This window comes from Nannobrachium achirus (genome assembly GCF_963921795.1).
Source record: "Nannobrachium achirus genome assembly, chromosome: 5".
NCBI lineage: Eukaryota > Metazoa > Chordata > Actinopteri > Myctophiformes > Myctophidae > Nannobrachium > Nannobrachium achirus.
Window position 1 is genome coordinate 8,378,460 of NC_137814.1, and position 19,966 is coordinate 8,398,425.

The following is a 19,966-nucleotide window of genomic DNA, read 5'->3' on the forward strand; positions in this document are numbered from 1 at the left end:
TACATATTTAACAGTTCACATGTTATTGATGATTATTATTTTTTTACATAGACTTTTCTCACTGCTTACTGTACCTTCTCTCTTGCACTTTTGTCTCAAAACTCTTATAGGAAATGAATTGTTGGACCATTGTTGGGAAGTTGATGAGTCCTGAAAAATAGGACACATTTTGTCAGTCTTAGGTACCACAGAATTGCAGCGAATATATTATTAGGTAGATGATAAAAATAAAAGAAATCCCCAGGTATATTTCACACACTGAATACAACTTGTAGTTTTGTGGTAACACAAAATGGTTACACCTTTGTGGTGTTGGTCATGATGATGTTCTTTCAACAGTGAGCCGGATTTGTCATTGAATGTTTAGTTTTGCACATGGAAGGTGTTGAGTCTGTTTTTACTTCATGTTATATACATTTCAGTGCCATCTTATAGATCTGTTTTTATATATAATAATGTATAATAATAAAACCCTCCTGAAAGGAGAAATGAATCGATGCATTGTCTGGTCTGTTAGCAAGAACTCAAGAATGTTGCACAACACTTCTTCTTTTCTCTCTCTTTTTTATAACAACTGTATCAAGGTTTATATAAGCATAATCTCTCAAGAACAGACTGATAGCCAGATTGATATAGCTGTACAGTATTTAAAAGACAAAACAAACATTACATCAAGTTTAGTTACAATGTAACTGTGTTTGTGTTAAGGGTTAGATTAGAATCAGCCTGTCTATATGCCTGCCAGAATGTAATGTAGTCTAAATGTGTTCATTTATGTTTTTGATTGCTTCTTTCTGGTGATGGAATAATCACGTTTAATTAGTTAATGATCTATCCAAATTTCCAAAAACTGATAATAAAAAAAACTCCCATACTTACTGGGAGAAATACAACAATGTGCAAACACAGCAGCAAAGATGTGTGAAGACTAGAGACTGGAACACAACCACCCTAAGCACTTAAAGCACTACATGACCTACTGCACATACAGTATGAAACAGAGCTGCTACTTCTAAATGCATTTTACATCTGAGTCTTTATTTTTTCTTATTCTTTCTAAAATGTATTGAGGAAAAACAATGCTGCTATTTGTTCCAAAAGCTTTATACCTTAGTAGGCCTATATATAGCCTACATATAATTGTGATATAAAATATAATTGTGATATAAAATATAGGCTAATATAATTGTGATATATCACAATATAGGCATAATTGTGATATAAAATGTCACAATGCGACATAGCTTCTTTGCACAATGCTGTTAACCCTTTTCAACAGTTTATTTGTGACACTTGCTTTGGCAATGTAAACATATGTTTTCTCATGCCAATAAAGCTCATTGGAATTGAATTGAATTGAATTGAATTTTGAATTGTTACCTTGGCAACGCAAAACGAGTTATTCAAAAAAGTGTGACGTCACTGATTTCCCATGGTCCTTAGCGGCGGAGACCAATGAATGTTCGGTAGAAGAAAAAGAAAAGCAGAAACATTTGTTGTGTTTGTGTTGTCTCTGTTCCTCTCACCATAGCATTAAAACATCACTATAACATAATAGAACCAAGCTTTAGCAGCGAGCTGAACCCATCCCAACAACCTCCCTGGATCCTGGAGCAGCAGAACACTTCCACCGTGCAAAGGTAGCTCTTAAATCACATCTATTTATGTGTGTTTTTACCACAGCGTCGCTTCTTGCTAATCTGTTAGCCTGGAAGCTAACGTTAGCTGCCTACCACAGTAGTGTGTGTGTGTGTGTGTGGTATCGTTGAGTGGATTGTGTCTTGGATTTGTTTACTTAACAAATAATCGTTCAATACTGAATAGACTTCACGTGTCGTATGTTATAGATCGTATTCTATATAATAATGTTTGTGATCGCTGCTCATGCTCTGTTGTCATGATGTGAACAAAGGAGACGAGATGGCGTCAGTGAGATTGTATCAGAGACACTGTAAACAAACAGCCTTTTGTGCTCTAGCCTCGGATCAAGACGATCATAGATTTTATTTGATCTAATTTGACATTTAATGTCATAATCGATCAAATACATTATGATAGTCTTGATCCGAGGCTAGAGGCAGTCCGCTCCGCTGCACACACTGGCCGTTTAATGACGAGCCGTTGAATCGTCCTTAGATTAAACTTGTAGTCGTTTTTTGGCGTTTGTAGATTAACCATTATTTTAATCTGACGTGGTTATATAATTAATCCTTTATCATAACTTGAGTTTACATTAACATTTCCATCACGATCTGACGTTAGATTTGCCTTTTTAAAGTCATTGACTTGAGAACTTGAGTGCTGGACATTAATACTTGTTGTGACAATGAGCAATTATATTTGATCAACTTGATTCCACTGTCCTGTTATTATTATTAACTGATCAGCTTCATAAATTAATACATACATAGAACACATGTTGATACTGTATAATTACGGTATTATGATTGGCCTAATATGTTCACCTCATGCACTGACTGTTGGTGTTGGAGAGGATTTCATGTCATCCAGGGTTGACCCCATTAGATTACAGATTACTGAAGAGGATAGAGTGGGCCATAAACAGTACAGCCAGCGTACTGTATATTATGTAGACATAATGGTCAATCGGGAACTATGGTCATGGTTTATGTGAAGCTGAGTCTTTGTGACAACAGCAGTATGACCCAGGATACAGGTCACAGTATAAAAAGGACAAGCTCTGTCATAGTCTGCACCTTTGGACCAGAGGGCCTGGAATAGCACAGCTACTTCTGACGGCGAAGATATACATAGCTAAAATATCTCTGCATCAGTTGACTGCTAAGTGCTAACCACTGGAACCAACAAGACCGTTTCTAGTTTCCTTATAAATGATTCCACCAAAGACATCTCGAGTTAAGTTATATTTGAACGTCACTGCAGCGGGACTGGTCACAACCAGTATAGTAAGAGCAGTGTATGTAACTCTAATATGCACTGACTGTTTTCGTAAAGTAAAGCCCTGCTTCATCATACAAGACTGTAGCACAAAACTAGTGAAAATAACAGATCTACAAGCGGTGCAAGACGCTGTGTGCTTGTAGATCGTCTATTTTCACAATCATTTTTAAAATGATAAATACAAAACGAGCGGTTTTGGACATACAAGGTTTCCACCCGACAACAACGATATTAATATGCAGTTTATGCACTGAGCCAATGTCTTATTTAATTTGAATATGTTTTAGTTTTAACTGGTTCATGTGATGTTGTCTCTGCTTTCAGTCATGGATCAGGACTATGAGTGCAGGCTGCTCAGGCAGATCAACATCCACAACGAGAACGCCAGCCCAGTGGTAAGTGACTCTATGTCCCAGCTACAGTGGAATGAAATGGACTTATATTTTATTTCCCCATACTGTATTGATACTTAAGGCTGTAGTATCACAATACTTTAGGGGCAAAAAACAAAAGTTCCTGTGCATAGAAACCAATGGTAGAAGTTCAGTCCTGACATACCGCTGCTGTTCAATAAATGAAAATGGAAAGTCTTAATGAAATCGAAATGGTTTTGACTCAATTTGTCCATTGAGTTATCAATATAATGTGATGTACATGCATATTATTACTAGACTGCCCAGGTTGTACATGGCAATTTGAATTTTCAGCTCTACAAAAACAAGTAAATTCAGCTGAATATCGTGATACAATGGTATCGTGATACGTATCGTATGGTTCTTGCCAATACCCTTCCCTATTGTTTAGCAGCCTCTCTGTGTATTTGTGATGTTCTGTTGAACTTGACATTGTGTTTCATACAGCAATGAATCCTTGTGGCAGAGGAGATAATGTGTGTACGTTTTTTTTTCTTTGCTTCCAATCTTGCCCCTCAGGTCAACGGATATATTTAGGCATCCGTCAGTCAGCCAGGCGAACACACGTTGTATTGTTAGTGTGTGCGTGTGTGTGTGTGTGTGTGTGTTTGCCCAGGCATGTCCAACTCCAAACACGAGCCCTTGCTCTTATTACTATATTGCAAAAGGGGAAAAAAATAGTGACTGTTTGATCAAGCGGAAGGCTGTGGACAAAGGTTTATAGAGTTCTAAGTAATAACCCTAACAGTGGTGGTGTCCGTGTGATACCAGCTCCGCCCAAAGAGGATTTATAACAGGCCATAGAATCCCACCAGCGGGTGGAGACTGGAGAGGGTGTGGCGTCTCTTTACTATGTGTTAGTTAGGAGGAGTATCAACAGACCAAGCAGATAATCTGTGGGTGTTGACGGTATCACTGTGTTTGAATGAGGTGTTGTAGGTGACACTGTGGCCAAATGTTTGGACTCCTCTTCACTGCTAACTATTAGGTTTGGGTGTGTTAATGATTCCCTCATAGCTGTCTGATTAACGGTTCCCATGGCTTAATCTATTCCTAATCTATTCCTAATTTAATGGGTCTATATTATTTTGGCCTACATTATAATTTTTGATTAACGCAATTTCAATCATCAATTCAGTATTGCATACATATTACTGTAATGGCTCTCAAAGTGGGGTCCAGGGACCCTCTAGGTTAATTGAGAGTAAATGGGTCCTTGAAATGCCACTGGCAGACGTGAAGTCCACAAACCTGGTCTCATAAAACTGGGTCCGGAAACGGTTCCAAATGTGATGGAACCGATTCTGGTTACTCAATGTTGGATCTGCTTCCTCCGGATCCCAACTCTACTAACTATGCTAGAGATGCTCCGATAATGTCCGATTGCAATTTTTGGGGCCGATACGATCGGCGATAAAATCGGCACATCTCTAAACTATGCCACAAAGGGGATCCAGGTTGAACGTTTGTTAAACAGCATCTTTCCTCTTCTCTCTCTCGTGCAGAAGGCCGGTGGAGGCTTGCGAACGCTGACTCCCACCAACTCTCCACTGTCGTCTCCCAGTAAACATGGAGACCGCTTCATTCCCTCGCGGGCCGGAGCCAACTGGAGCGTCAACTTCCACCGCATCAACGTGAGTCTCCTTTCAGCGAATGTCCCCCAGAACAGGGATGCTAGGATTTAAGTGGTTACATTTTATGTACTTAAAAAGTCTTATATCAAATTTAGCACATTTTGTCTGCTTCTCTTTTGACAGGAAATCGAGAAGTCGCACAATCAGAACAGGAAATCCAAAGATGGCACATCAGATAATAGTAAAGGTAATGATGAGTCCAGCTTGATCCTGTTAATTGTGGTGTTGTGGTGTATCTGTGCCTTTGTTCTTCATCCAGCTATGAATCTGAATCAGTCCTGCTCCAGATTTCATAGTTTACAGTTACAGCCTTGCAGGACTCTGTACATACATACCATGTCAACCTTGAACATTTGTTTTCTATCTAGTCGAGGCTAAGACAATGAATGAAAACTGGATCATCGATTTGACACGAACAAGTTTGAATCAAGTCAAATTAATCTCAGATAAATGCATAGATGCATACATCAGTACGTACTACTAGGAATTTCAAGTAGTGAAAAAACAAATTGCAGTATTGTGTGACCATCTGCTTGCAATGAGGTGTTGATCATTCTGGTGGCCCTCATTCTGGTACAAATTACTTCTCAGGGCACTCTGGACATCCTTGATTGTTGATGGTTTCCCAGTCTCGCGTGACTGTTGACTCCCACAATGTGTTCTGATCGTGCGTATCCGTTATGAGAAGCGATAAAGCGGATGTGAAACCTCCTCCCCACTCCTGTTTAGTTTTTACAGTCCAAACCCTGATGAAGACTGGCAACAGTCGAAACGTTGGTTAAATAAATGATTTGCATCGTGGCTGAAGAGTTGTGCGGCCTCTTCCTTCTCATTCAGTGTTATCTGCGTGGTCAGCACCTCACTCACTTAGGTGTTCGCTCCTCCTTATGTGCTTTCTTAGTTTTTACAGTCTAGCACATTTATCCCAATATAAAAAAAATCATCTAACTAAGCATATATATTGCTGCTTATCAGAAATTACATTTTAAAATATATTTCCGTGGAAAGGAAATGCCAGCTTCCGTTACATGGCTTTCGGGGGCTGTAGTTCCAGACTATATAGCACTCTGAGATTGTGGAATCGTTGTCTGACTACGCGAGACTAATGGCTTCCTAACATCTCCTCTCCCTCTGCTTCCCGTGTCTTCCTCCCCTCCTCTCCAGCGGACGGCCTAGCGTACTCGGCCCTGTTGAAGAACGAGCTCCTGGGCGCCGGCATCGAGAAGGTCCAGGACCCTCAGTCTGAGGACAGGAGACTGCAGCCCTCCACTCCTGTGAAGAGGAGCCTTTTTAGTGTAGGAATCAACACCGTTGTTACAACTGTACTTTAACCATATTTATGTCTTTTTGAATTTGTACACGAAAAGGCCTTTTTGTAAGTATCATAAAACACATATTTATTTTCTCCTGTGCAGTATTCTGTCAGTGCCAAGCGGCCTCTTCCAGAAGAGGACGGCAACGCAGTGTCTCCGTACTCCCTATCGCCCGTTAGCAGCAACAGGTAACTAACTATGTTTGCCTTGTGCATCATTTATTTCCCCTTCCCCATGTTTTCTCTGTAGTAGTCGTTAGGGCTGTCACGAATATGACATTTTACATGACGATTAATTGTCACTCAAATAATTGCGATTAACAATTTCATTATTTTTGTCGTTGACAATTACATTTCTGTTTGGCTTTTAGGCTTTGAAGTTGCACTTTGCAGATATGACGCATAACCTAAATATGCAAAGAAATGACTGACATATTTGACAATGTTATACTTTATAAAAGTAGGTTGTTGTTGGTAGTGGAAGTAGCCGATCTACAAGCTCACAAAGTGTCGCATTGTGACGCGTTGGAGTGTGTAGATCTGCCATTTCCACTATTTTTGAAAATGTTTGAAGAAATATGAACATATTTCAACATGGAAAGATTGGAAACGATTATGTTAAATAATTGTGACAGGCCTAGTAGTCGTGATCGCTCTGTGGACCCCCGCAGCGTTTCAAGGTCTTTAACCAAACATTCTTGTCGTTTTTTCCTCGCAGCCAAAAACTCCTGCGGTCTCCCAGGAAGCCCACGCGGAAGATCTCCAAGATCCCCTTCAAAGTGCTGGACGCTCCGGAGCTGCAGGATGACTTCTACCTCAACCTGGTGGACTGGTCCTCCCTCAACGTGCTCAGCGTGGGCCTGGGGACCTGCGTCTACCTGTGGAGCGCCTGCACCAGCCAGGTGGGGTTCAGTACTTACAGTAAGGTGTGTTAGGACGCGCTCACAGCCAAGGGTTCCCACCGGAAACGTTTTGGAAATTCATTGGTATAAATGTATGGGAACCCTGCACACCACACTTTTATTCTACCTACGAACGGAGCGTTTCTTTTGCAGAAATCCGCAAATGGCAGCAAAACGCTCCATTCCCATTGAAATTCATTGTCAGAATCTGCAGTGTGAACGTGCCCTCAAAGTAGAACTGCAGGCACGCTGGTTTTGCGGAATGTTGCGGATTCAAGTTCTCAGTCACCGTGACTGATTTCATTCATTTGGACTCCATAGAGGCCTGCATGTCTTTCTCTTGGCTTCCTCTACTGTCTGATTCATGACTTACAGTATACTCATCATGTTTGTGTCTCTGTTCTCTTTAGGTGACGCGTCTCTGTGACCTCTCTGTCGAGGGAGACTCTGTGACATCTGTTGGCTGGTCAGAAAGGGTACGTCTTACATCTGTTGAACAGCTGCCGCCTCATCGTGTTAAACATTGTGTTTCTCAAACCTTTTACATTTCAAGGTCTCCTCTTAACTCTGACAGTGTACAAATGGAACCATTTGTACACTGTCAGAGTTACATACTTGTTAGGGTCAATTTAGACCCCCCTAAAAGAACCCAGAGGGTCACTGGAATCCACTTTGAGGACCACTTCTCTAAACCTTTCCGTAACCGCTTACACCTTATATACTTTTTCAAGACAAATAGCCGATCTTTCCTTAGCCACACAATGCGTCGCATTGTGGCACGCGCTGACTTTGTCGACCAGTAATGACATTCCCAAAATAACAGACGTCAGATTAAAAGTGGCGAGGAATAAAAGTGTCCCCTTTACAACCCTCGCAACATTTCTGTTTTTCTTCACCTTGCCGCTGAGGTAACTTCCATATATAATCATTGGTGTGTTGCTGTGTGTATGTGCATTCATGGTGTTTACACAGTGTCTTTGTGCGGTGCGTTCCAGGGTAACTTGGTGGCGGTGGGGACTCACAAAGGCTACGTTCAGATCTGGGACGCTGCGGCGGGGAAGAAGCTCTCTGTTCTGGAAGGACACACGGCCAGAGTTGGTAAGGAACGGACGCCGTCCTCTTCAAGTCACTCAACACACCATCTTTAACAGCACCGTTTCACTGTGTGCTCAGCTCCATTAATCTAGTTTTCTAATTTTGTCGACTTCACTGACGAAAACGAAATAAAAACTAAGCTACGATGACTAAAACTATGACTAAGTATATTGAACTACAGGTAAGTCAAATTAATCGCAGATAGATGCATAGATGCATCTATCAATCAATATGTGATTTATTTGTTTGATAATTTCGTCAAACAAATAAAAGCTAGACTAAAATATTATGGAGGGACTAGTGGAGAAGACATCCATTAGAACTAAAAGACAAGACGATTTATGCTTGACTGGGTGGGTGGGTGAAGCGTTCTGAAAATAGTTGATCCACAAGCTCACAAGCTTGCTAATTCCCGCACACATCTAAGTATAGATCAGGCATTACAGCGCCATCAAGACCCAGCGAAAATACCTCTCAATCGACTCAATCAACTGTAGATTTGGTGAACTAAAACAAATGACTAAAAGTAAATGGAATTTTAATGGAAAGACTATGACTTAGAGCCGATGCATACTCAGCGATGCAAATTTATTTCGGTTCGGTTCAGGGAGTCACAAAATCTCTGCAGCACCGAACAGCAGAATTAACATTAGTATGCATCGGCCCCAAAACGACACAAAAGATTTCCTGACAAAATGAACACTGCATTGATCTTCCTGTCTCCGCCTCCAGGTGCGCTGGCGTGGAACGCGGACCAGCTGTCGTCGGGCAGCCGCGACAGGGTGATCCTGCAGCGTGACATCAGAGCTCCGCCCCTCCAGTCGGAGCGCCGCCTCCAGGGCCACAGACAGGAGGTGTGTGGGCTCAAGTGGAGCACGGACCATCAGCTGCTGGCGTCAGGGGGCAACGACAACAAGGTACGCATCTTAACAAATATTTAAAAGATGTTCCAAAATAGCGGTTGAGAAACGCAGATCCACAGGTTGTTGTGAGCTTGTAGATGTCTGTCTCACGACAAAGTATATACGGACGGATATGATTTAAATGTCTTGATAGAACAGCAGGTTGGTTGACCAACTACAACCACCACAGTTGTCTTTAGGGCAGTCACGATTAATACATAATCGTCTATTCGCAATTATTTTTGATATTCGCGAATAATTTTGATATTCACGATTATCGTCAATTATCCAATTTAATTAAAAAGTAGTGGGTTTTGACAATAAAACCATTTTTAAACCTCGTCCTCACGTCAACACTTGCATTCTTGAATGTGCCTCGCCTATAATATGTTTATTAATGGGTGTGTCTCTGTGTAGCTGCTAGTATGGAACCACTCCAGCATTCTATAATATCATATATATGTAATAATGTGTGTCTCTCTGTGTAGCTGCTAGTGTGGAACCACTCCAGTGTTCTATAATATGTTTATATTTCTGTGTAGCTGCTAGTATGGAACCACTCCAGTGTTCTATAATATGTTTATATTTCTGTGTAGCTGCTAGTATGGAACCACTCCAGTGTTCTATAATATGTGTATATTTCTGTGTAGCTGCTAGTATGGAACCACTCCAGTGTTCTATAATATGTTTATATCTCTGTGTAGCTGCTAGTATGGAACCACTCCAGTGTTCTATAATATGTGTATATCTCTGTGTAGCTGCTAGTATGGAACCACTCCAGTGTTCTATAATATGTGTATATCTCTGTATAGCTGCTAGTGTGGAACCACTCCAGCGTGCTGCCGGTGCAGCAGTACACGGAGCACCTTGCGGCGGTGAAGGCCATCGCCTGGTCGCCTCACCAGCACGGCCTGCTGGCCAGCGGCGGCGGCACGGCCGACCGCTGCATCCGCTTCTGGAACACGCTGACGGGCCAGCCGCTGCAGTGCACCGACACCGGATCACAGGTCTGCAACCTGGCCTGGTCCAAGCACACCAACGAGCTGGTGAGTCCACACACAGACACTGTATAGTATATCATCCCATCATGGGACGCTACGAACATTTCATGTCACGATTATTGTGACCAAAGAAATTGCATTTTACGATATTATTTTGCGATAATCAAAACATCCCCAATATCCATTATCCTGGGGCGGAACGTACAAGCTTGTAGATCGGCAATTTTTTGGCAAAGAGATTTGGTAGAGAGTGGAAAAAAAGTTATTTCCAATTATCGAGGGTTTAAATGTTACCGGATACGCAGCTCAGCAAACAAAAGGTGAATTGATCCCAGTACATGATGGAGGATCATTTCACGATAGATTTTTATCTCCATGATAAGGTTATTGTGAGTGTTTTTATGACGATAAACGATAATGATTATCGTCCCATCCCTACGGTCAAATGTTAAAACGTGGTGATGTGTTTTGCTACAGGTGAGCACACACGGCTACTCCCAGAACCAGATCTTGGTGTGGAAGTACCCCTCCCTGACCCAGGTGGCCAAGCTCACAGGACACTCCTACCGAGTTCTCTACCTGGTGAGTGGATACATTTACTATAATACATTGTCTCTGTCAGGTATTTCCAAAACTGTTACTTTTTCAGCTCGAATCGCGGGCCACAACATTGAATCATGTCTAGGGTACCAAGCCGAGGGCCACAACATTGAATCATGTCTAGGGTACCAAGCCGAGGGCCACAACATTGAATTATGTCTAGGGTACCAAGCTGAGGGCCACAACATTGAATCATGTCTAGGGTACCAAGCCGAGGGCCACAACATTGAATTATGTCTAGGGTACCAAGCCGAGGGCCACAACATTGAATCATGTCTAGGGTACCAAGCCGAGGGCCACAACATTGAATTATGTCTAGGGTACCAAGCTGAGGGCCACAACATTGAATTATGTCTAGGGTACCAAGCTGAGGGCCACAACATTGAATTATGTCTAGGGTACCAAGCCGAGGGCCACAACATTGAATCATGTCTAGGGTACCAAGCCGAGGGCCACAACATTGAATCATGTCTAGGGTACCAAGCCGAGGGCCACAACATTGAATCATGTCTAGGGTACCAAGCCGAAGGCCACAACATTGCAGGGGGCGACGGTGGCGTTCCCGCTACTCCAGCGACAATTCAAATATCGTCGTTGTCGGGTGAAAATATTGTATGTCCAAAACCGTTCGTTTTGCATTTATCGTTTTAAAAATTATTTTAACTAGTGAAACAACCGATCTACAAGCCTCGCACCGCGAGGCGTTGTGTGCTTGTAGATCTGCTGTTTTCACTACTTATGTGCAACGGCCTTGTATGATTTGCGAAGGAACGTACACATTTTGGAGATACGAGATTTCCACTCGACTTATATACTAGTGTTGTTGCTGCTCTTATACCACCATTGTTACTGGGGTTGGTGTGGGCCAGACAGTAGCCCCCCGCGGGCCGCAAATGGCCCGCAGGCCGCCTATTGGGGAACCCTGTAGTGTGATCAAGTACAGTAGTAGTAGGAAAAAAGTGAATATGAATATAAAAGGTTTCCGCCCGACGGCAACCATATACATGTTGTACTTTGTTGTTAGAGCCTCTTGCATGGGTCAGCCTCTAGTTGTTCATGCCACGTGTCTTTACTGCTGCTCAGTCGTTGCCTGGGGTTTTTCCTGACAATATAAACGTGTGTCCACACAGGCCATGTCTCCCGACGGAGAGGCCATCGTGACGGGAGCGGGCGACGAGACCCTCAGGTTCTGGAACGTCTTCAGCAAGATGAGATCCACCAAGGTAAACCCTTTATCCCGGCTGCCCTTTCTCTCTGCTGTCATTCTAAGCCAGTGGTTTTCAACCTTTTTCATTTCAAGGCCCATATCTATTCAGCATTTGAGCCGCGGAACACCATTTGATGAGATTTAGGTTTTGGAAATTCATTGGTAAAAATGTGTGGGAACCATGAATTGTGTGTCCATGATGGTTGTTCTTCACCTCTCGTTGACATCGCTCCGTCTCCTCTCTGTTCTCTTGTAGGAATCGGTGTCTGTGTTGAACCTGTTCACCAGGATCCGGTAGTTAAGCAGACCTCCGGTCCGGACCCCCAGTGTTGGTGGGGGAGGGAGGGGAGAGAAGGACCATCACACCAACCAACTCCAGTCCGTTACCAACTGGGCTGAAACAGAACTTTGTGGGGCTTCTCCCTCTCTCTCGCTCCCCATGTGATTCAGTTTTGTTTACGGACTGAGACGTGTGCACACCTGCCAACTAATACGTTTGTGTTTTCTGAATGTCTATTTATTTTTTATTTGGTTTTATTTGATTTAGTTTATTTTGTTTTTTTAAAAACACATTATGCTCTCCATGTGCGTACGCATCGTTTCCTGTCGGACCGGAAGGAAGTGTGTTGCGTGCTGCGTATGGACGGGTTAACGCAGCCACGCCCCCAAGCTGGTCTTGTTTTGTGAACATTACTGACCCCTGTAGGGGAAGCTCAGTAGTGCTTTTGGCTCTGTTCGGCTTCAACAAACTAAAGAGAATTCTGTCTGCATATAAACCTAATTTGAGGTGGTACTATTATAATACCTGTGAGTTCTGGGAAGCCAGAACTTTTACATTTTTGTTTTCTAAAATAGCTACAATAACCGATCCACAAGCTCACAGCGAGCTCACAATGCGTGGCTCGCCGCCGTGAGCTCGTAGAGCTCTTTCTCCAGCTTGTATTCACCCAGTTCAAAGCCCTTCGGCTACGCGAGGCTAAAAAATGATGGTAAGCGGTATCGGCTGGAATTGTGTTTAAATATTAATCTGACAGTGACAAGATAATTGCATGTAAAGTGACTCGTGAATAAGCACGTCTTAGAAAAGGAAAAGAAGAAAAAAAGGAACATCATTTAGAATGATGATTTTTTTGTAATTTGTACGAAGAGGACCAGTTCTTGGTTCAGAAACACTTGTGTATCCTGGTCCCACGTGAAGTGAGGGTTCACTATCTGGCCCTTATTTTATTAACAGTGTTTTGTTTTTTGTGTGTTTGACCGGGTTATATCCACGCTCGTCATCCCAGCTTGTTTTCCTTGCTGCTTTTAAAAGTTGAAACTACAATATCGGACAAGGTTTTAGTTAATCAGTACAGCCTGTAACAGCACTGTGAGAAAACATTAAAATCGGTTTTAGTTTTTTTTACTTTACTGACACAGATTACTATGTGTCTGTGGTAACATACGGAATCCAGGCCACTTCTCTACACACCTGGTGTATACGCAAATTGTGTGCCAGTGTCGCGAGGCGAAAATAGGCGATCTACAAGCTCAGGACATGTTGCTCTTGCGACGCGCTGTGAGCTTGTAGATCGTCTATTTTCGACGTGCGGCGCCAATGTGTAACCAAGTAAATCAGGCCTCATTGTCTTTCGTACCACTTTTATTTTTTGTTGGGAACAGTTAAAAAAAATAATAATACATTTTGAAGCATTCGGTTTCCTTTTTATCATGAAAAGGGAACATTTTGATTTCTGTTTCTCTCTTGTGAATTTGAATCGTTCCTCAGTTGCACCGTTAATTAAGAGGGTCCAAGACTGATTTATAGTTCGTTGTACAACAGCATTGCTCAAAGATAATTATGGAATAGCAGAATTATTAGTTTTAAAGATAACGAGTAGTTATTTGCGAGTGATGTTGTTGCTCAATCAAGTATTACATTAGGCTTTCATGTATGACCAACCATATGTTTTAAAAGAACGCTACGGTATTTGTTTTCATGTTCTCATCTATAATCTGACCTTTGTCTCATCGATGACCTCTGGTCAGTTTGTGCTCATTTTTTTTATGCCTCAAAAAAAAGGAAAATGTAAACTGCTGCCATGTTGAAATGCCTAAAGAATGTTAAGAAATATTTCTGTACTGAGGAAATAAAAATAGTACATTGGTCATAATGTTGTGTTTGGGGTTGTTTTCTGTAGCTGCTAATGAGACAAACGCACAACGTTGTCAAATCAATTGGGATTACTGGGTTGGAGATTAAATGGCCTTTTCCTGCAGCAGTAGGCTACAGTTTTCTGTACAGAATACCTGCAGATTAATTATCTTGTACACGATAGATTTGTATGTAAACAGGACTATAGTGCTTTATTGTAATAACTCACATCAGAATAGTTGTAGTAGAGGTGGTGGTTTTCAAACTGTCATATCAAATCTCCCAGATTATTATGTGTTTGACCACTGATAGACACACACACAAGATCTGTGTTCAAATGTTTCATAAAATATTCCAACATTTTCATGTTTGGAAAATAATAGCCGATCTTATAAGGTCACTGTAATGCTCTGTCTACACACAGCAGCCATGACTCACAACTCTAGAGCAGGGCTTCCCAAAGTGGGTGCTGTGAGGCCAGTCCAGGGGTGCCTAAGAATGAATTTGGAATTCATCAATATCACTTCAGTAAGTTTAACCACTAGACCCTCTATGCTTAGTAAAAGACCTGATTTGCACTCTAAATTGATGAGTTATTTTTTCCATCTACCCCCTTCCCCTCAGAATAAGGATGCTGAGGTTAAAGTGGTTAAACGTCAAGTATAAAGTTATTATCAGTCAGTTCTGATGGAAACGGATATTTGTGACACACCGTATCTCAGGTGGAAATATGTGCATATTTACCTAGAGCAATATATAAGATTCTAAAAGATAACGGTGTAATTCAGGGGTGCCGTGGATGAAAATGTTATTCACAGGGTTAGGGCCCTCAGTCAAAAAAGTTTGAAAACCCCTGCTCTAGGGAGAGTGTACAAATGGACCCGTTGTACACTGGTTACACACTGTAAGGGGCCATTTGGAGCCCATCCAAGGAACCATGAGGGTCCCACTCCCTGTGATAACTAGGAAAATTAACCTTTGAATTAAAAGCTCAGTGTCAGAGTAATTTTGAAGAGCAAAAGACCAAATGAGAGAAAAGAAGTTTCAAATCAGTTGGTTTATTCATGCAGAATTCTGAAGAATACAGAGAAAAGCAAGTTTACATGCAGTCAGAGAGTCACTCCCCTCAAGGGAGGGATAGATTCCAGACAGGCCTATATTGTGAGAAATGTCTGGCCAGGCCTCCCAGACTAGGAATGTATTGTATTATCCAGCCAGCTGTGCACGTAAACAACTCAGGTACAGAATCTCACATGGAACAGGGCAGGCATATCATGTAACGTCCACAAGGTGGAGCTGTTGGCTACTTAACACAAGACAGTCCTAATTCTGCTCTGTTCTCTACAAGGGTTATGTAAAGAAGGAAAGGACATCTACAGGTATATTATGAAGGTAGATGTGTTGCAAAATTCAAGAGCTGGTGGCTTTGTTTTGAGCACTGGTAAAATGCAATCGACATGCGTGCGAACAGTGACATTTGCACTTGCATAAAATATTCATACAAACGTGCCATTTGAAGTCACAAAGAATAAACACGTTTTGTAGTGCGAAATCGGCGAATGTCGATCTTCAAGTGTGAATCTTTGTAGGCCTATTGCTAGTACACCCACACCTGGGGGAATATCTGAGGTAATGTTAACTGAATAATAAAACAGTTCAAAACTATGGCACCACCTCTTTAACAGTTTCAAATTTCAGTGAGTTTGAATAATGCTCAAATCAAATCTGCAACCTAGTTTAATTGATCCAAGCCGCATGCAGCAACACAATCAGTTGATTGATCATCATAAACATTGATTGATTGATTGATTGATTGATTGATTGATTGATTGATTGATTGATTGATTGATTGAAAAATGTAGTAGAAGTTTGCATGGGAAAAGGTACAGATTCATGACAGTACAGTTCACTGGTACAAGGTCAACTAAAAGGATACGCTCAGAAAAGCACATGGCTTATTTTTACATTGAGATAGGGCCTAAATTTTTTTTAATTGAATTACAGAACACAGAGCTAGGCAGAAAAAATAAGAAAAACTGTCGTAGAAACACGATGCAAAAATACATGGTATTTACAATGAATAGAGTTTCAGTTTTCAGTTTCAGTTTAGTTTATTTCCAGCTCTTTGGACAGCAAATACATGCAATGTACATTAGAGCAGTATGATGAGCAAGACAATCACAATAGAGTAACAAAGAGAGTAAAATCCAAGGCACAGGTTGTCAAATCCATTTATCAAAGTGTCCAAGATACTGGACAAGGGGAAAGGAGAAGCATAGTGCTTGTCCCCTGGCTCAGTTTGCAAAAAAAAAAGAAGTAATAGTAATACAAATAGGAGGGAGGCTGCGTTTACTGTAACCAGTTTCGAGTGGCAGCCGCCTGTATGTGGCTTTTCAGAGCGGTTTCAAAGGAAGGTAGGATTTACACTCCTTTAAGGCCTTCTGTAAGGCGTTCCACATTTTAGCGGTATAGCAGGAGAACCAATTTGACCCTTTGTTTGAGCCGAATCTGGGTTTAACATGGTCTGTGGCGCTGCCTCTGGTGTTGTAATTGTGGACATTTACAACACAAACAATTGTGGAAAAATATATTTTGTCCGGTAAACGGGTATCTTGGTGGTGTTGTGTATCTTGTACACCAGGCCCATTGCAAGATGCTGTACTCTGTCATCTACTGTGAGCCACCCCACGCTTGAAAAGTGATTAGCGGCGCCGGTAAGGTGAGCTCGAAAAGGAAGGTTAAGGAGGACCCTAATTAGTTTGTTTTGGGCAGTTTAGGGCCTTTGATGCTTTGTGATACCATACATACATGCACTCCATATGCTCTGAAGAAGATGCACCCATGCTGCCGTGTGGTTAAGTGGTCATATGAGGGGTCAGGTCAGAGGTCAGAGGAGGTCAGGTTTTCAAGGAGGTCCAGATCCACCAGAGCTTTGGTTGTACTGTAATATCATCCCCTGTGTATCTCAGCTCTATCAATACAATCCCCTGTGTATTACATGTCTATCCCATAAGTTCACAGCTGTGAGCATGAATATGGATGCTGTCCATTCTGTCCCGTATGGCCTTAACTCCACTAGCTCTTGTACACATGGGGTCTGATTTGCTGGAGGGGGGTACGTATAACTTGTGAAAATAGCAGATCTACAAGCTCACAACGCGTTGCAAAGCGACACCGGTGAGGATATCATGTTTTATCTTTGCTGGTGGACAGACTGAATAACTGCGTTTCCTCATTTAATTTATTTCCCTTACGCTGGAGGAGTCTCCTAACAATGGATATAGCCCTACGTGTGAATCCCTAGCAGTAATTACTATCAGAATGTATTTTAGAAGCTATTTAAATTCAATATTACTGTGGGGACCACCATTTTATTCCAGTCAATTGTCAAGTGATGATTCAGCCCATATTGTGAAGAAACCCATTACTGAGTGTTTTTCTTTTTTTTTTGCGACAACTCAGGAAGTCTAAGGTGTTTAAGGTGTTTAAGGTATTTTAAGGTGTCACTTTAAAGGTGTGACTTTTAAGAATCTGTCAGTGTGTGGCATATGGAAAATGTTCAGCCAATGAAAAAGAAGAAGAGGATGAAAGTGTGATACATGAGGCAAAGGCAACATCACAAACCACTGGTCAGGACAGCGCCCCAGCAGTCCGGGCACTTGGGCTCTAATGTAGCCTGACAGCGCATTGCGGGTTCGAGTCCCGTTCCCGGCGGTCTTTACTGCATGTCTCTCCACATCTCTCTCTTCCTGTGTCCTGTCCATCTCTACTATAAACTAAAAAATAAAGGCAGAAACCCAGGCTCAAACAACGGGTTAAATTGTTCTCCTGCTATGCCACAAAAATGTGGAATGCCCTACCGACGGCCTTAAAGCCAAGGAGTGTAAATCCCTACTCTACTCTAAATCCTTTAGAAACTGGCCCCTGGTGAAAGTCAAAGACAGCCCCCCTGCCAACCTCTTTACTGTACATTTATTCTTTTATTTATTTCTGCCATGTATATGATGTTTTGGATAGCATTGTTGTATATTTGTCTATAATTTAATGAAATGTTAGCCGCAAATTGCAACACTAGATTTTTTTATAATCGGATGAATCTAGGGTTGCAATACCTCCCATAGGCAGCCAATGCATGAAAACGTTTTTTTGCTATCTGATTGTGTTAAACGACGTCAAACTCACCAATATTGCGGCTCTATGGAAAGCTTGGAATTTACTCTTTCTATCTGCAAAGTGTTTGTTTCAGAAACATCCACAGTAGACATGTTATGAGCTACTTTCTATCCAAGAAATTTGGTTCAGGTGATAATTTTTTCGAAGTCCTGGAGTTTGGAAGCGCTCGTGGAAAATCCCTCAACGGTCCTGTGACCACCTGGTTCTAAATGTCACATTATGCAGGAGGCAGCGGGACATGGCGTTATAGAAGACGAGCGCTTCCGAAGTTCAACACTTAGAAAATAAACCATGTCTGCTCGGATTTCTTGACAGAAAATAAATCATAACAATTATACGGTGGATTTTTCAGAAACAAACACTTTGCAGATAGCAAGAGTAAATTCCAAGCTTTCCATAGAGCCACAATATTGGTGAGTTTGAAGTCGTTTAATACAATCAGATAGCAAAAAACTGTTTTGATGCATTGGATCCCTATGGGAGGTATTGCAACCCTAGATTCATCCGATTATAAAAAAAAATCTAATGTTGCAATTTGCGGCTAATGAAATGTATAACTGTAGTGTATATAGAGTATGTTCCCTGTGAAGCAGGCCGATGGCCTAGGCTCCAAAAATAGCTCAAGATGTTCTTTTCAGGATTTCTATTTCACCAACCTCCACCATTCTCCAATGCAGTTTTTACAGTGCAACCGAAATAGCTAATAATAATACTGGCCAAAAAAATCTAAAATAGAGAACTTAGGAACAAAAGGCAAAGCTTAAGAAAAAGGAAAAAATAACAAACAACTTCACTAGGCTATATGCCCTATGAAAAGGGCCCTGGCAGCTCTCTCACTGAGGTGTTCTCACCTTGCTCTGCCCAGCATAACCGAGGTGCCCTGGTAAACAGGCGAGGGATAAATGCAATAAATGTATTAAAAATAGAAGAATGAAGATGTCTCCTGCCAAAAGCTGGCAAGTAAACTAAACTGTTAAAGATCAGAGATTGCAGAGAGAGAAACATTGCAGAGAGAAAGAGAAAACAAAAAGTGTATTGACTTTCTAGTATCTTACAAAGGAAGAAGAGATCCGAGCACTGAAACGATTTAGAGGACCAAATGTAAAACAAAGTTTATTTTGTAGAAATTGTCAACACATTTTGACCGGTTAAGGTCATCAGGGCGAGAACTGCGGAAGACGGTCAGTACATAACATGTTGGCCATTTTTGTAGAACAAACTTTGTTTCCATTTCACATCCTCTCTGAGCTCTTCTTCCTTTTTAAACAGAGGAATTACAGAAGCAAGTAAACACTAAACAAACAATATTCTTTGTGTTGTGACAATATACTGGGTGGTGGCCCAGGTGGACAACCAAACACGCTGTGAAGTGTGGCTCTTTTATGGTGATTGGAGACCTTGGCCAGCTGCCTCCAATCACTGTGATTACCACCACTCTCCAACCAGAACCTCACACTGGATTAGCAGCCAGCCAGCAAGGCACATACTTTGTGTATAGAGGTGTCACACGTTCAATACAAAAGTGTTGAAATATAATAAAATCAGATGAAAATGGGGAAAGTATATACAGTTGGAGGGGGAACAGCCTACAGCATAAACAGAGCGAACACCTTGTAAAAACTATTATGGCTCCCGAGAGCAGCTTTATATTCCTATTTTAGGATCTATAGC

At 41.6% G+C, this 19,966-nt stretch overlaps 1 protein-coding gene across 1 annotated transcript; it reads left to right on the top strand.

Annotated features, from left to right (window-relative positions):
* Positions 1-1,500: 1,500 nt before the first annotated feature.
* On the top strand, positions 1,501-13,502 carry LOC308285439 (fizzy-related protein homolog). The gene is made up of 14 exons (XM_080726205.1): positions 1,501-1,640; positions 3,247-3,317; positions 4,841-4,969; positions 5,093-5,156; positions 6,134-6,264; positions 6,385-6,470; positions 7,000-7,183; positions 7,594-7,659; positions 8,179-8,281; positions 9,011-9,195; positions 9,993-10,226; positions 10,659-10,763; positions 11,912-12,004; positions 12,245-13,502. The coding sequence occupies exons 2-14, from the start codon at positions 3,249-3,251 to the stop codon at positions 12,284-12,286; spliced, it is 1,491 nt and encodes a 496-aa protein (XP_080582331.1). The 5' UTR covers positions 1,501-1,640; positions 3,247-3,248; the 3' UTR covers positions 12,287-13,502.
* Positions 13,503-19,966: the final 6,464 nt, after the last annotated feature.

What these genes read in the sequence shown, in the direction of transcription:
- LOC308285439 (XM_080726205.1), top strand. Translation starts at nt 3,249, where the DNA reads ATGGATCAGGACTATGAGTGCAGGCTGCTCAGGCAGATCAACATCCAC. An exon ending in CACATCAGATAATAGTAAAG is followed by an intron (nt 5,157 to 6,133) that starts GTAATGATGAGT and finishes CCTCCTCTCCAG; the next exon opens with CGGACGGCCTAGCGTACTCG. An exon ending in CTGTTGGCTGGTCAGAAAGG is followed by an intron (nt 7,660 to 8,178) that starts GTACGTCTTACA and finishes GGTGCGTTCCAG; the next exon opens with GGTAACTTGGTGGCGGTGGG.